Raw genomic sequence first — 16,825 nt, 5'->3', positions numbered from 1 at the left:
AAATTTGTATTATTGGGAATTTCCCTGTAAGTGGTCTGGCATCAGATCCCTAGATAGTCTTCTATACTCCATTGAGTTTAGAACCACAAGGCCAGGGCGTGGGGCATAGCTCAATGGTACAGGACATGCTTTGCATACAGGGAGTTTCAAGTTCAATATTTGGCACCTCCAGTTAAAAAGTTCTTGTATAGCAGAGCTGAGCAAGACCTCTGCCTGAAAGGTTGCTGCTGATCAGGGTACATAGTATTGGGTTAGGTGGGTCAGTATAAGACAGAATAATGTAGCGCTGTATGTCCACATGCAACGTTTAGAAGTTATTTAAGGGCACACATGTTCCACTGGATTCTAGCTACATTTTTCTACAAAACATATAGAAATGTCAAGTAATGATGTCAGGGAACATGAGATATCTGAATAGATACCTGGCGAACAGCTCCAACCATCTCAGCCCGACTGGATAATCTAGAGGCCAAACGATGCAGCACAGCAATGTCCTCCAACAACTTCTGATACATCTCTCTGTGCTCAGAGTGATGCCATAAGGAAGCTGAAGACTGAAATGACAGCATTGACACCAATGTGTCAATCAAGATGCAGGTCTGATAGAAAAAGTCATCGCAATTCACAATTCTAGTGCTGTACGCCTTTCTGGGCATTTAAAAGTGTCAAGGCTATAAAAAGATCTTGCACAGTTTAACAAAAGAGCATCTTCCATTGCAGTTATATAACTGCCAACTGTTTCCAAAACTTACACAATGTTTAAGATTCCACTATAGGCACCAATCTTAGCAAGATCTATTATTCTTTAGGGATTACATGTGCTCATTCCATGCATCCAATTCTCCACCAGCCGCATAATGTGAATTCAGCAGCCATCCCCTCCATGCTTAGTGAGGAGCACCAGGAAGCTCTGCCCATAGTTACAAATGAAAGTAGAGACAAGATATGCAAATATGATGCCAAACTTCTCTGTAGCAAATTATGAACTATACAGCAGAATCATTGTGTTTTTCAGCTAGCACATGTAAATATTTGTTTTATAAATATTTATAGCCCACTTTTCTTCTTCTTACAGAGAGAACTGAGGTGCCTCACAATCAACGTCTTTAAAGCAACGAAACATAGCAAAACCAAGAACTAAACAACAGCATAATATAAAAATAGAAAGTGTAATAAAACCAAATGTTTGATAGGACAGACAAAATTCACTTTCTGGCAGAAAAACTAAAAGACTGGGAGCAAATTAAACATTACATGGCAGGAAGTTCTACAGGCTGGTCACCACCACAGAAGAGGCCCTTTCATGCATTACCACCACCTGAAGTTCCAGTGATGATGAAAAATGCAAGAGGGTTTATCTTTTAGATCTCAGGGGGTTGGCAGACAATGGGAAGAGGCATTCCTTCAAGAATTAGGTCTTAGGTACCTTGAATTGTACTCAGAGATGAGTAGCCAGCCAATGTAGATGATATTACAAGTGTGTGACATAACCCTCGGCACCAGTCAACAACCTGGCAGTTGCATTTTGTACTAGATGAAATTTCCAAATAGTATTCACAGGCAGCCCCATGTAGTGTGCATAACAGTAATCCAATCTTAATGTTACCAGTGTGTTGGTAAATGGTCAGGTCTGACCAGGAAGGGATGCAGGTAGTATACCAGCTGAAGCCAGACAAAGGCACCCCTGGCCACATTGTCATCTGACCATCAAAGAGCAAGGCTAAATCCAAGAGCTCTCCTAAACTGCAGACCTGATGTTTCAGGCAGAAGTACAGCTCAATCAACAACAGGCTGACATTCTATCACTAGGATCAGTAAATCTTCTGACCAACAACACCTCCATCTTGTCCAGGTTTAATTTCACCCTCATCCAGTCTACCACTGTCTCTAGACCTTTAAGCCTTCCCAATCAAAGATGGCAAAGAGAGACATAATTGGGTATCATCTGTATATTGATGATACCAACCCCAAACCCTCAGATTACCTCCCCCAGGATGTTTAAAAGCATGGGGGAATAGAACCCTGTGGGACACCATAAGCCAGTGACCAAGGCACTGAGCAGGAGTCGTATTTTGTGGTGTAGTGACCAGCCTCCCCTCCCTCTAAAGAGTTTACAAGAAGTGAACCCTTGTCTTGACTGACAGGCTGGTGAACTCCAGGGCTCAACCAATCAGTAGACCAGGTGGGTGGCACCTAGAGAGCTGTGGCTGGGATGAAGAAAGGAAATCTGGGCTGGGAGCAAGGAGGAAGTCCTGCGGCAATTGAGTTTTGCTGCAGCAGGATGACTATAGATCCTGGGAAGACAGGATTGCAGGAGGCTTGATTCTCATCAGTAGTTTGGTGAGTTCAAAGGAAGGAGCCAAGGCTTATGGCTTTGGGAAATTTAGTCTAGGGAAGAGTTTGTTTAGTCAGACTTTGCATTAGAAACGTATATTTCTGTGTGTGTGTGCTTTGCAATTTCCTAAATGTTTGTTCTTTGCAACTGAGTAACCAAGATGTTAGAAGTGTGCCACCCCAGCATCATTTGGGGTGCTTTCAAAGTATTCTTGTAGCCACATACTGGGTATTTTTAACTGTATCTAAAAAGCTGAGAAAAAACTGTATCTAAAAGGCTGGATACTTTCTCCTTCTTTATTCAATTTATATGCTGAACATATACTGAGAGAAGCTGGATTGGAAAGAGATGAGCATGGTTTTAAAGTTGGAGGAAGAAACATCAATAACCTGCACTACGCTGATGATACCACTCTGATAGCTGAGAATGTGGATGATCTGCAAGCTCTAGTAATGAAAATCAAGGAGCATAGTGAAAGAATGGGACTACAACAAAGTGTAAAGAAGACTAAACTAATGACAACGGGTACAGCAACCAGCCTCAGAATTGACAATGAAGACACTGAAGTGGTGGATAGCTTCTGTCTTTTAGGATCGACTATCAACAGTAAAGGATCCAGCAGTCAAGAAATACGCTGCAGACAAACATTTGGTAGGGTTGCAATGAAGGCCTTGAAAAGGATATTTAGATGCTGTGATGTGTCTACACTTACAAAGATTAGAATCGTTCGGACAATGGTTTTCCCTGTGACACACTATGGATGCAAAAGCTGGACTTTGAAGAAGCAAGGTAGAAAAAACATTGATGCTTTTGGACTCTGGTGTTGGAGAAGACTTTTGAGGATACCATGGACATCCAGGAAAACAAACAAATGGATCATAGAACAAATCAATCCAGAATTTTCACTCAAGGCACAAATGACTAGGCTCAAACTATCCTACTTCAGACACATTATGCAAAGACCCAGCTCCCTTGAGATGTCTATAATGCTGGGGAAAGTTGAAGTAGAGAGAAGAAGAGGATGACCAGAAGCAAAGTGGATGGACTCGATTATGACAGCAATTAATGCACCACTGAGACCTTAAAGGCCAATTTGAAGACAGATCATCCTGGAGAGAATCTATGTGGTTGCTAAGAGTTGACACCAACTTGATGGCATTTAATCAATCAATCAATCAATCAAAAAGCTGAGAAAGCCTCAGGTGGAAGCAGTCTGTAGTATTTGAATCAAAGTTTTCTTTTTCTGTTCTTTACTTTTTACAAGAGGGTTGGCCATTAACCCAGCAGGAGGTGGGGGGGGGCTTCTCTGGCGCAAAACGTGTCTCAAGGAGAGCTTGGCCAAATTAGTAATTAGCTCCAAGTGCAGGCAGATGCACAGGAGAGAAAGTCCCCCCCCCCTTTTTTCTTCATTCTTGCCCGGTAACAAAGGTAAAGAGGAGGGAAATGGGGATTTTTAATCACTCCAATTCATATTAGGGACAACCCAGTTTTATAGGAAAGATTTGTTGGCAGCAACATTTTTTTCTTCTTTCTGGGTTTTGGAAAGTTAAAGATTTTTAAGCCAGCCAGTCTTCTGCTCAAGGGACGACTTAGCGCTAGTGTCTTCCCTCGTGCTGCACAGCTGACTCAGACTGGTCAGTGAGTTAAGCTTTAATTGGCTGTGTCAAAAGGCAAGGAAACTCTCCATACCCACACATGTAGTATTTGTAGTAATCTATCAGCAGCACCTTCTCAAATTTACTTGCAGAAGGGCTACAGGCAATGGAGAACAATGTCTCCAAGCCCCCAGGTTTTGGAGGCATATCAGCAGATAGCAGCACTGCTACTTCCATTGGAAATAATGGAGGTAGCGCTCCAGCACTCCTAAAGTGTGGACATGCTACTTTAAGTACTGTATTTGCACTTTTGAACAAGACTGCTGGCACTTCCTCAAGAGCCCACAGCAGCTTGGTAGCTCAGAACCACTCACATTATGCTGTATAACATGTGAGCCGCTGAATTCTTACAAGTGTAAACAGCAATAAAAATTCACCATGCAAGCTCTTACCGTAATAGCTACTTTAAAGTTCTCCAATTCCTTCTCTGTATTCTCCTCAGCAAGATTTCTCTCCCTTTCAGCCAGGTTAATTCTTGATTCCAAAGTATAACTATCATTTCTGAAAGCCAATGAAAGCTGTACAAATACATTCTGTTTGAGAGGGGAAAAAGAACCTCATTGCAATACAATTGATAAGCAGGATTGAAAGAAGCTTTTTCCTTGGGACAATTTCCAAAAAGAGTGAAGTGGCAAATCCTAAGTCTCCCTGGAAGTCATGTTCTCCGACTTTGAAGACTTTAGTTCCATGTAGACAGAAGCTGACTAAAGTTGTACAGCAACAAGGGGGTGGGCTTTCACACATTACAAATATTCAAGAGTGCATGATGGAAAGCCCACAGGTAATAGTTAGATTGATTAAATGCCTGTTTAAAAGGAATTTTAGCATTGAGTTAGGCTAATCTATAGTGTCTGAAACCTTTAACATACAAAGTTGTGCGGAATGAATCTGCAGCTGTTCAGTACTGCTGCATCTGACTATCCACAATTAAAACTGCTGACCCTTTATTAGGGTCATTCATACACGGGACAAAATTAATGGAGTTTCTCAGTGGAAAGTACTTAGTATGACCTAAGTACAAATAGTATTCCTACCAAGAGTATTAGCCTTCCTTACAACTCCAGCAGCTTGTAAGTAACTTCTGTTTACTAGTTAATAGTTAACACCATTCATAACTCCATAATTTTTAATAATTTACACAGATGCCATTTTTATGGCAACATGGCAGAGAGAACAGTAGCGGCAGTCATCAACCCTAGGCTACTAATCCTGCTAAGTGGCCATTCTGACCAATCAGGATCTAATTAAATGTTTCATAATAAGCCTTGTGGAATCATCTTGCAAGAGTTTTCTGAACTGAAAGTGGGAAAATTAGATGTAGAGAGAGAGAGCACACCCGGGTTACATTCGCACATAACACGAAAACAGAGATCCCTTCACCTCCGGTTTCCGAAGCCATATGTCCAAATGTGGGGAATCAGGTTTTGTTTTTGTTTTTTAAAAAGCACTACAGTTTTCCTCCCCAAACTGTGAAATGAACCTATGGTTATCAGCAGGTTTTGCTGCCTCCAACTGCGGTTATGTAGTGGCAGCATTACATATGAATGCTGTCACCGCAGTTTCACTCATCTGAAACCAGAGTTGAGGGAGCAAGCTCCTCCCTTGCTCTGGCTTCTTTTGCCCGAGCAGGTTGACCTTCATGAAAGAAGGAAGCCCACACAGCCAGTTCCCCCTCCTCTCTGCAGACAGCCAGACTACAGATAGGTAGCTCTCCATTTTGTTTGAATAAGGACAGAAGAGTGGGGGGAGGGGGATGTGGAACTGCAGGTCAGTTGGACCCATGGTTCCGCGTTATGTCTGATAAGCAGTGAGAATGTATCTTGTAGAGTTGGCAACCACCACCAATGGCTTCAAGAGAGATCTGGAAGTCTTACCTCCCTTGCTTGCTACATCAGCCAGACAATCCCTATCACATGATTAACATTTTAAAAATCACTGCATAGATTCTTTTATAAGGCTGAAGCCGATTCCTGGTTCCCAGAACAATTCTTTATTCTGAACCAGCCTGAACTAGGAACTGTTAATAAGCCTTGGGTCACTGCAGTTCATACATTCCTGCCATCAGGACACTGTCAGGGGGCACATACGGCAATTCCATAATGTAAACATGTTACATTAATAACATACTTAACCCTGACAGCAGTGCTTAAAGAACAAAACAAAACCTGATTAGCAGCCATAGGGATGAGCCCAATGGCATGGGGGGTGGGGGGCTGTAATCTGTTACCCTTAGTTGAGACCACAGTGAGGGCAAAGGATAAAGCTTTCCTCCCTACATGCTGCAATCCTTATCAGGATTGCCTCCCCCCACAACTGCTATTTAGAAAATGGAAGACAAGTATGTCACAACAGCCAAGCACCATATTAATAATCTGGTCCTTAGTCGAGCTGGTTATGCAACTGAGGAACTGGGAACCTTACTTATTTGGTAGATAACTGCTGCCATATTAATGCTAGAGAATGATACAACACCAACAGGAATGTGCTGGCAAGTCTCACCCTCTGCATTGGAGCTGGGGGACAGTTAAGGAGTATGTCAGCCCAGGGCTCACCAGTGCACTCCTGTTGGTGTTGGAACCAAGTATAGCATACACAGTTACTTAACGTTACATAATGCTTGCAGCGGGGCAGGCTAACATGGTTATGACAATACCTGCTACTGAGACAGCATATATTGGCCAAAGAATACAGACTTTGAGTTTATCAGGGTTCCTCAACTTTTATTTTTGGAAATCCTGGCAGAAATCTAGCTAGATAAACTGTTCTGATATTTATGCCAAAATGCAGTTTTAAAAATCCAGCTGTTTTCTTCAGTGAAGATCACACTATTCTGGGGCATGCAAATATATTATGTGGAGACATCCTACATCCTATTATTCAGGCCTGAAGTAATAGAAGATGTATATATATATATATTTTAACTTTAAAATACAAAGTACATTTCTTGAAAATAGGGAAAACTTAACATGTTGGCCAGCACTGTGCATCATACGAAGTTTGGCAACCAAGTTTATAGCCAGGCCCATCCTTAGGGCATGGCAACCGGTGCAATCGCCCCAGGCCCTGCGCTTGGACGGGCCCCGTACTGACAGCAGTGCTGCCACCGCAAGCAGCGAGCACCTGCTTGCTCTCAGCACAGCAGCTCACGCTATGTGCCAGCATTGGCTTCAAGCAGTGCAGCAACCAGCCGCCATGTGTGCTTGTGGGGGGTGGAGCAGTGACGCCACAGCACACCAGCAGTGGCTGAGCGAGTGGTGAGCAGCCTGTCTCTCCGCTTGCTCAGCAGCCTCACGCCATGCGCCCGCCTCGGCTCCTGGATGTGTGCTGGCTGGGGGGAGGGGGAGGGGGTCCTGCATAGCAGAGGCAAGACCACTGGAGACTCGGCCTGCCTAGCAAGCAAGGATCACCTCACCACACCTCAAAGATTGCGGGGGGGGGGGGTTGGAGCCAGAGCCTGCAAGAGATGAAGGTGGGACTCTCTCCACTTGCCCAATTCACTCCTGATCCCAGCCATTGGGCATCTCCCCTGAGCTGGGATCCGTCAACCCCTTTGCTTCTTGTAGGAGGTGGATCTCCAAGAGTCTGGCATCCAGTCACAGATGGGTTAACACTCAGTAGGCTGAGAAAAGCGCCCTGCAAAAGTTGTTGCCTCGGTACAAGGCTGGGTGCAACAGCAAGTGGTGGGCGAGGAAAGGGTTCTGGCCAGAGTGGTGAAGCTGTCTCTACTGTAAGCAGCCCCTAACAGACACACAGATAGACCCCATCTGTCTGTCTTCTTAAAGGGGTCAGAGGTGTGGGCCATCTGGCAATGAGAAGCCCCTGAGTGAAATCCCAGGGCTTCTGTGTGTGCGCCTCTCCCACCTGCCTGGGATAGGAAAGATGCAGAGAAGCAAACTGGAGAGGGGACAAGGCATTCTCTCTGTGTGTATGTACACACACACACTCTGTAGTTGTGTGTTTGTAGGCGGTAGAGGGAGGCGTGTGGGGTGAGAAGGGAAAGGGGTTGGAAGGGAAGGAGTGCATCAGAGGGAGTGTGTGTGTGTGGGTGTGTGTGTGGAGGGAGGTGTGTGGGGTGAGAAGGGAAGGAGTGGGGTGGGAAGGAAGGAAAAGAGTGCAACAGAGGGAGTGTGTGCATATGTGTGTGTGCGTGCATGTGTAGGGGGAGGTGTGTGGGGTGGGGAGGGAAGGAGTGTATCAGAGGGAGTTTGGTAAATGTACCTAAGTGCATCTCTGTTGTGTTAAAGAGTGTATGTTTATTTCTTGGTTTTACATAAAATATAGATTTATTTAATTATTTTAAATGTTAAGAGATCCCGCACATGCTGATTCGCCCCCAGCCCCGCACCCCCCTAGGGACAGCCTTGTTTCTAGCTCTTTATTAACCTGAAGACTTACCTCAATCTCTTTCTCAGTAAGTGGAGGAGAGCTACAATAAAACCAGAAACCAGGTTAGAGAGTTTGCAGCACAGAAGTGACCATTTATTCAGCATAGCCAATAAGTGTCTAAAAGAGTTAGGACAACAGTCAGCTACATTTGCAGGCCACAAGTAGAGAATGAAGAAATGCACCAAAAAGAAATAGAACTCAACTGAGCATGTTTTTAATTCATTTATACCTAAGTTATACATTTCAATATTACAATGCAAGACACTCACACTTAAATTATTTAACATAAATTTTTATTCTGAGAATCAGCACCATTATTTCCTGTGGCTCAAACACTTTATAAAAATTATAGGCACTTAGATATATAGAGTTAGTCTAAGCTATCAAGGCTGTATGCTGAAGATGACACCAAATAATGAAATTAGAACCAATAAGTAGAAGTAGTAAATAATGGGAGCATTCACATGACCAAATAGAGCGGAGTGGGTGGGGGGAGGGAGGCGAGAACCTACTTACCTTTTCCCAGACGATTGAAGGCTTTTTTCTTTTTTTTTAACCAGCGTGGTGGTGATCAACAGAACTAGGACCAGGAGGAGGAAGTCCTCCATTATCCCTGAATGCATTGCACAGGAAGCAGAGCAGAGCCTTGCAAGCCATAGCACTCTATGGTCGCTGGTCCCAGAGCTGCAAAAGCCAGCATGGGCACCCACATGGCCAAAAACAAAGGTAGGGCGGTAGACATTTCTGTCCTACCTAGGTTAAGGGCAGGGTAGAAAAGCTGGGTAGGCCAGCTTGACAGGTACTGGTGGGGGGGAGGGGTGTTTCAAGGCTCCATATGAGCCTCTGTACCCCAGGTTAACCCTCTCTTACCCAGAAAAGGCTGATCGTGTTGATTATCCCAATATCTAATATAAATTAACATAAGAACTGACTTTGTGGAGTCTATTAAGTTTTAGTTGGCCATTTCAACGTTTCTAATCAGTTACAAAGTTTTTAATCACCACAAATGAGTTTGAAGCATCAAGCAAATTCTCTAAAGAAAGATTTATTTATTTTTTAAAGGATTTCCTAGAAAACTGAAAAAGTTGAGATAATAGTGATCAGGTTAACACACTCCCACAGTAGCAAGTCATTTACTGTGTAGTCTGAAAACAGAGTACATTTCTCTGTAACTGGAATGTCTCGCTACTCCTAGAATGAGTTGCGGGGGCAACTGAAACTGAATCAGACCATTGGTCCATCTTGATTAGTATTGTCAGTCTGCACTGACTGACAGTGTAGGCAATGGTTTCAGACGGAGGCCTTTCTAAGCCCTAAGTGGAAATTCCAGGGTTTGAACTTGGGGCCTTCTGCATCTAAAGCACATGCTCTTTCACTGAGTTAAGGTCCATAGATGTGGTATATGCTCCATATGACAGAAGGTGTCACATTTATCAAATGAGTTGTAAACCCCAAAGGGACACCTACGTAAATATTACCTATAAAGCATCCCTTGATAGAATGCTGCTCATGCTAGCATTTTAAAAAATTACATGTTACATCCCACCTTTCTTCCATGATGAAACTCAAGCTGATGCACATAAGATTCTAATCCTTAAGTCAGTTAACTAACTCAACACATTAATGACCTTTCATCTGGACTCTACATTTGCTGGAATCACTCTGGCCAAATTAAGGAAGTGATATTTCCTGTTCACTCTTAGTACTGTTTACTGAAGTACTGTAAGAGCACTGCATTATCTCTGATATACCCACATCTTCAGAAATGTGCTAGCTTTCACACCAATACAGGAAATGAAAAAGACTTTGTGATGTTTATACAGCACAGTGCAGAAACAATAAATTAATATTATACAAATATTGCCTTGGATCATGAGAGGCTAATAACCTCATGTTTGCCAAGGAATATACAGCATGCTCAGGAATAAAATCTAACCCAGGGCATAGCCTGAAGGTATGTGGTGCAACAGCTTTTTGCAAGCTAAGCAACTATGGGTCTGCTCACTACCTAGATAGGAAACTGCTTAGGATTAGAATTTTGGGTGACTTTAAACCAGTCACTATTTATTAGTATAACCTACCTCACAGTTTTGAGGATAAAATTAAGGGAAACTGTGTACACTGCCCTGAGCTCATTGGAGAAAAAGTGGGATAAAGACCCAATACAATATGCAGACAAGTTGTTTTTGTTTTTAAATAGTACTCTCAAAACTGGAAAGTGAAGTTGTAATCAGAAATAATACATAGGAACTTAGGAAGCTGCCATATACTGTGTCAGACCATAGGTCCATCTCGCTCAGTATTGTCTACACAGACTGGCAGCAGCTTCTCCAAGGTTGCAGGCAGGAATCTCTCTCAGCCCTATCTTGGAGATGCCAGGGAAGGAACTTGGAACCTTCTGCTTTTCCCAGAGCAGCTTCATCCCCTGAGGGGAATATCTTACAGTGCGCATACGTCTAGTCTCCCTTTCGTATGCAACCAGGGTGGACCCTGCTTAGCTTAAGGGGACAAGTCATGCTTGCTACCACAAGACCAGCTCTCTTCCCTATCTGCCATGGTTATTTATCCAAGTCTACTTGATCTCGAAGGACCAGTCTATGTACTCTTATTGTTGGTAAGAAAGACATCTGTTTAGAGCATACTTTAAAGTATGCTCACTATTGTCACTATTCACATATGAACACCAACTGCTGGACATGTCAGGTGATATTTTTGTTTTCTGTATTTTTGTAATTAGTCCATTTTCTATGTTAACTGTGTCCTAATAAACAACCACCACCACCCTGCTGCCTAGGCTTCTATAAAAGAAATGTTACTAGGTGGGGGGAGTGGGTTGTGTGTAGAACAGTGGTATAGATTTAGAAAAAATGTATTTTAAAAAAATCTGATGATAGATAATGAGAAAGCACCGCACTGGTTAGAAAACTGGAAAACGAGTGTGCCCAGAGGAACAAAGATGTGCAGAGGTGCACCCAAATGTAGAAGTGAGAGGCCATGTGCGGCAGTATCACTTGGGCAAACCCTCTTCTGCATCACCAACCACACAGATAATCACAACTCCACAGCTTGTGTGCAATTTGTTCACACCCAGTTCTTCCTTGCACAATAATATGCCCCACAAGGCCATCTTGGTAAAAAGTAGTCTTGACAAAAAATACAGCCCTCTCACAGACTGGATGGCTAATCATGCAAAAAAGATCTGGGAAGGGCTGTACATCATCTGGCCACCCAGTAACACTGCCCATAGGAATCAGTGAAGAAAGTGGAATATATGGCCCTCTGGTTCTCTGACACAGTTGTATTAACAGAAGAAGAGATATTGACATCTTGCAACTGTAATTTAATAGAATTAAGTATCTCTTTCACAACACATGTTTAGATGACAGTAGAAATACCATCGCCGTTTACCTTTCTGAAAGAGATGTGTGCACACGTAGCTTTCGTAAAAGAATATCAGAAACGTTGGGCATGACATCACATCGATTCTTTATTGTGGCAGTCTCCTCCTCCTCTTCCTCCTCCTCCAATAAGAAAGGGACTGGTGAAGGCCCTGAAGAAGATTTTGCAATATCTTTTGCTATTAAGTTTATTTAGTAAACAATATTCAGTAAGCAGTTAAGTATTTGCTCATTACTTAGAATTACTAACATCACATGATAACCCCAACGTTTTGAGAGAAAAGGAAAAGAGGTATTTTTTCATATTCAACTTTAAGAAATGAATGAGGGGGAAAGGTTGATCTGAAAATTCCATACATTTATTTCTGACTGAAGATAAAATCCAAGAGGAAAGGCATCTAGTATTGTATTGCTACTTTTCAATAAGAAAGTGAAACTGTCTTTCTGCTCAGTCTGAAGAGTGGCAACTGGATTACTATTTGGATTACAAGTCACTGAATCCTGATCAGTGTGCCAACTGACCTTTAAGACAATTTAGTTTTCTTGACTTCAGAAAGGCAGAGAATATAATACTTGCATGCCAATAATCAATGGGATCTCTCTCTCCCTCTTGCTCCCTCCCTCCTCTCCCCCTCTCTCTTTCTATTAGGATGTCAATTAGTTTAAACCTCAAGAGCAGGCATCCCCAAACTGCGGCCCTCCAGATGTTGCTGAACTACAACTCCCAGCATCCCTAGACACAATTTTTTGGGGCTGGGTATGCTGGAAGTTGTAGTTCAGCAACATCTGGAGGGCCGCAGTTTGGGGATGCTTGCTCAAGAGCTTTGTCTTAGTTCATTTGTTAACTGAAGGCATTTTTTAAAAAATTAAGTTTCCTACATAGCACATGTGTAAGGTGAGCATGCCGTCGAGTCAGTTTCGACTCCTAGCGACCACAGAGCCCTGTGGTAGTCTTTGGTAGAATGCAGGAGGGATTTACCATTGCCATCTCCTGCACAGTATGAGATGATGCCAGCATCTTCCTATATCGCTACTGCCCGATATAGGTGTTTCCCATAGTCTGGGAAACATACCAGCGGGGATCCAAACTGGCAACCTCTGGCTTGCTAATTAAGTCATTTCCCCACTGCACCATTAGGTGGTCTAGCACATGTGAAATGGAGGCAAAATAGACATGATTTCCACACTACTTTTTTCCCCCATGCAGAAGAACAACATACATGGTGGCCCCTTACAGATGTTTTCCAGCAAAAAGCTTCACTCTTAAAAAAGGGTTGCAAATACTATAGCAGAACCCTCCTCCAACTGCCATCGTAAATATATTTCCCATAAGAGTTCATTGTATTTCACCTCTTTCCTGTTCAGCAGCTTCACTGAGGTCAGGAAGTTTAAGTCCAACTAAATTTTGATTCCGCATCAATATGTGCTCCTGATTGGGGGGGAAAAAGAGTTGTTAATGGTTCAAAACTTGTCAGTAACAGGTATAAAGTAATGCAAGATAAGCACTGTCATTACATAGTATGTGGAAGAAGCTGTTTATAAATCACAGAGTTGCTGGATTTAGTAACAAATTGTTGATTGCAAAACACTGGATGCTATTTTTTTACCATTATTATCATCCAATGTTCAACTGTCAAGACAGCCTCTTTATAACTAACAAGATGTGGTTAGAAGGCACAGGTGACTTGTAAATGTTGATATTCTTCAAAATATCTAACTATTAATATTCCTGATTCCACTCCACTGCCTTGTCCTTGCATACCACAACTATTTCCCTTGGATTCTACACTGGTGACAAGAGTGGCTAAGAACCCCTCCATAAACCAACCAACCAACCAACCAACCAACCAACCAACCAACACTCCTTTCTCAGTAACAGAAAGCAATAGAGAGAAGAAAAGGCCTGAAACAGACAGAGAGGACAAAGGGAAGGCAAGGGACAGAAACAAAAGACACAGCATTCTTCTAACTAGGTATTTCTGTCTCTCCCTCACTTCTGATTTTTTTCTTCATAGAGATAAGAAACTGTGTAACACAAGCTTTTTGTAGTAGCCTGCTTTTGAGAGCAGCAACCATCTTATCTACTGTCTAGTCTCTTAGCTCTGCCTGAAGGAGTGGAGTGGCAGCCATTTTGAGTGATTCTTTTATTCAGCGGCACAGCATTCTTTCCCAACAGTCACTGGTTCCTCTTCCAGTTTTAGGAGTGTCTGCCTTTGTTGTTATCAATATGCTTCCTGCTTTTCCTGAAGTTGCTATTCATGACTCCCACTCTACATTGGGACCTAGTTTGGACCACTGGCTTAGAAGACTCAAATACCTATTTCTTGTGATAAAAAGAAATGACCCCACCACCAAGCACACAGTGCTGTTACATTTTGTAGGCCATGAAGTTCACCTGATTTTCAAAACATTACCTGATACTAGAAATAGTGATTATGAAAAGCAAAGCTAGCACTCACCAAGTATTTTAAGCCCTGCAAAAACATATACTTTGAGCAGAATACGTTCAGGCAAGCATGTCAAAAGGAAGGATACTGATGCATATCACACTCGTCTTAGTCACCTTGCACAATCCTGTGCATTCACAAACACAGACAATGAGATAAGGGCACAGATAATACAAGGATGTTCCTCAGCCAAGCTGTGGTGACAAATTCTACGTGAACCGCAGATGACTCTCACCAAGGAGCTGGTGGCAATCGTAACCAGATCACAACACTACAACCAAGGCAGAGGCACATGTCAACTTTCTTCTCTCCCACACAGTTCCCAAAGCATTCTCTTTTCAGGACCTAGAAACTCCTAGATAGAGAGCTACACATGATGACTCTTGCTTCCAGGTTGTTATTAAGACCATTCACAGTGGTCATTGGAAAGCACTTTTGCATGATTTAGCACATTTGACTCCTGAGGTACAAGCCACCGTTTGATCCTTTGCCAATGTGTACAACTTACTATCACAGACAATGATCTCCTCCTTTGGGGCACTTGACTGGTTCTTCCACGGACTCTATGGGACTATGCCAGTGATTTGTCCCATGAAGGTAACCAAGGTGTGGTGAAAACCAAAAGCGTTATTAAGAGAGAAAGAACGGTTTCCTGGAATTGCTGAACAACGTGTGCAATCCTGCTCTCTGTGCCAGGCTGTGGTTCCTCAGAGTAATTCAGAACCACTGCAAGAGCACACATCAGGCTTCATGCTCATATGAGGATGCCTCCATACCCAGTGACAATGTCACCTCAACCTGCGCTTCTGATCCACTAGTGTCTGCAGCCCTGTGTGCTCCTGAGCAGTGTCATTCACGTTACCTGAAAAATATCAATCGCCGAGCTATTCATGAAACTGTGGACCAATTTTTGATGTGTGTCCTTGTTTTATGTGTATAGTTTTGTGTTCGAACTCTTTTAGTATTTTGATGAGACTGGAAAGGGGGGATATGGTGTTTTTGGTTAATTCATTCCTTGATCCAGGCCAACTTTTGAATGTGGCTTTGTATTCTAGTCCTGGAGTAGAGGTGGGGCTAACCAACACCCAGCAGCAAGAGCACTGGAAAGCAGCCTGCAGCTTGCCTCTCTGTACATCTCTATATATATTTCTCCTGGGTGTGCCAGGGAAAATGCGTCCCGGCAGCCGAGCTGATTGGCTGGGCTGTGGAGGCACCTGATTGGCTGGCACACCCAGGAGGAGAAGAATTGGCTGGCTGCGAGGCGAGCCAGGGCCGCTGGCGGGCCTGGCCTGGTGACAAGTGGTCGTTGCGGGCCTGGCCTGGCTGCAGCAAAGTGGTGCCGGGCCCAGCCAAGGACCAAGGCAGTGAGGCGGCTGGCAGCCCCCGATACCGGGGCACAAGGTGGGGGTGGGGGGAGAGGTGGTTGGTCTGCGGCCGGCTGCAAAGACTGGCAAGCGGCGGCAGTGGGCACGGCAGGCTGCGGAGGCGGCTCACGGCCAGGCAGCGCTGGAACTGGCCACCGAGGCCAGGAGGAGCCCGTGGGAGACTGGGGTAGGAGGGAACCGGGTGGCAGGACTTTCCTGTTTGCCGCCCAGGAGGAGGAGTGGCAGCGGCCCGGTAAGTAGAACTTTTAAAAATGCAGGGGGAGGGGGGACAAGAGAGAGTGGGGCAGGGGGAGGGCAAGAGCGAGTGGGGCGGGGGGAGGGCAAGAGGGAGTGGGGCATGGAGGAGGGCAAGAGGGAGTGGGGGAGGTTGAGGGAAGGGAGGGGAGGGCAGGAGGGGCAGGGGGAGGGCAAGAGGGAAGGGCAGGGGGAGGGCAAGGGGGAGTGGGGCAGGGGGAGGGCAAGGGGGAGTGGGGCAGGGGGAGGGCAAGGGGGAGTGGGGCAGGGGGAGGGGCAGGGCAGGAGAGAGGAGCAGGGAGAGGGGAGGGAGGGCAGGAGAGGCTGGGGCAGAAGAGTGAGCGGGAGGGGAGGGTGAGAGAGAGTGGTGGGAGGGGGAGGGAGGGCAAGAGAGATTGGGGTGGGAGGGAGGGGAAGAGAGGCAAGAGTGTGGGGCAGAAGGGAGGGAGGGAGAAGGGAACAGCCAGCCCCAAAGAGCGCACAGATGCGCTGTGTGGGTTGGCTAGTAATATCAATTTCATTAAACTATTAATATTCCTAATTCTACTCCACTGCCTTTTCCTTGCATACCACAACTTTCCCCATGGATTCCAAAGTAACCATGCAATTTTTTCTGTGTCCTACAACAATCTCTGGTTAAATTAGTCTTACCGATATTTTTTTAAAATAGCAGTAAGCAAGACACTGGAAAAGCCTAAAAAGCACCTTGAAGCCTTAACAGCATGGCTACCGTGTTAGTGTATTTCATGGGCCCTACTGGACAATGCCCATAACAAGTAACACACTTCTCCCCTGCCCTCTACATGGAAGTAATACCTGCCCTATTTCTGGAATTGGGTTTTACATTTTTTTAAATGATGTGAGAGGAATGGATGAATGCACATCCAGAGGCACACATATAAAAGTGGGGGGATATCCTTAGTAGTCAATAGTTTACCTTGGAGATGAAATTGGCTACATTGCAATCTGCTTACAATCTTATCTA

The 16,825-nt window shown here is 44.2% G+C and overlaps 1 protein-coding gene across 1 annotated transcript in view; it reads right to left on the bottom strand.

Annotated features, from left to right (window-relative positions):
* IRAG1 (inositol 1,4,5-triphosphate receptor associated 1) overlaps positions 1–16,825 on the bottom strand; it is a 170,976-nt gene that overhangs the window by 26,130 nt on the left and 128,021 nt on the right. Inside the window, exons 22-26 of the mRNA XM_053252238.1 lie at positions 13,125–13,203; positions 11,785–11,926; positions 8,386–8,416; positions 4,383–4,523; positions 423–554 (exon numbers count right to left, since the gene is read on the bottom strand). Of these exons, the coding sequence (XP_053108213.1) occupies positions 423–554; positions 4,383–4,523; positions 8,386–8,416; positions 11,785–11,926; positions 13,125–13,203 (525 nt within the window). The remainder of the gene's footprint in view (positions 1–422; positions 555–4,382; positions 4,524–8,385; positions 8,417–11,784; positions 11,927–13,124; positions 13,204–16,825) is intronic.

The sequence above is a fragment of the Hemicordylus capensis genome, chromosome 1, assembly GCF_027244095.1.
Source record: "Hemicordylus capensis ecotype Gifberg chromosome 1, rHemCap1.1.pri, whole genome shotgun sequence".
Classification (NCBI taxonomy): Eukaryota; Metazoa; Chordata; class Lepidosauria; order Squamata; family Cordylidae; genus Hemicordylus; species Hemicordylus capensis.
Note: the sequence above shows the minus strand (reverse complement) of the source record. Positions and strands in the feature narration are given on the sequence as shown.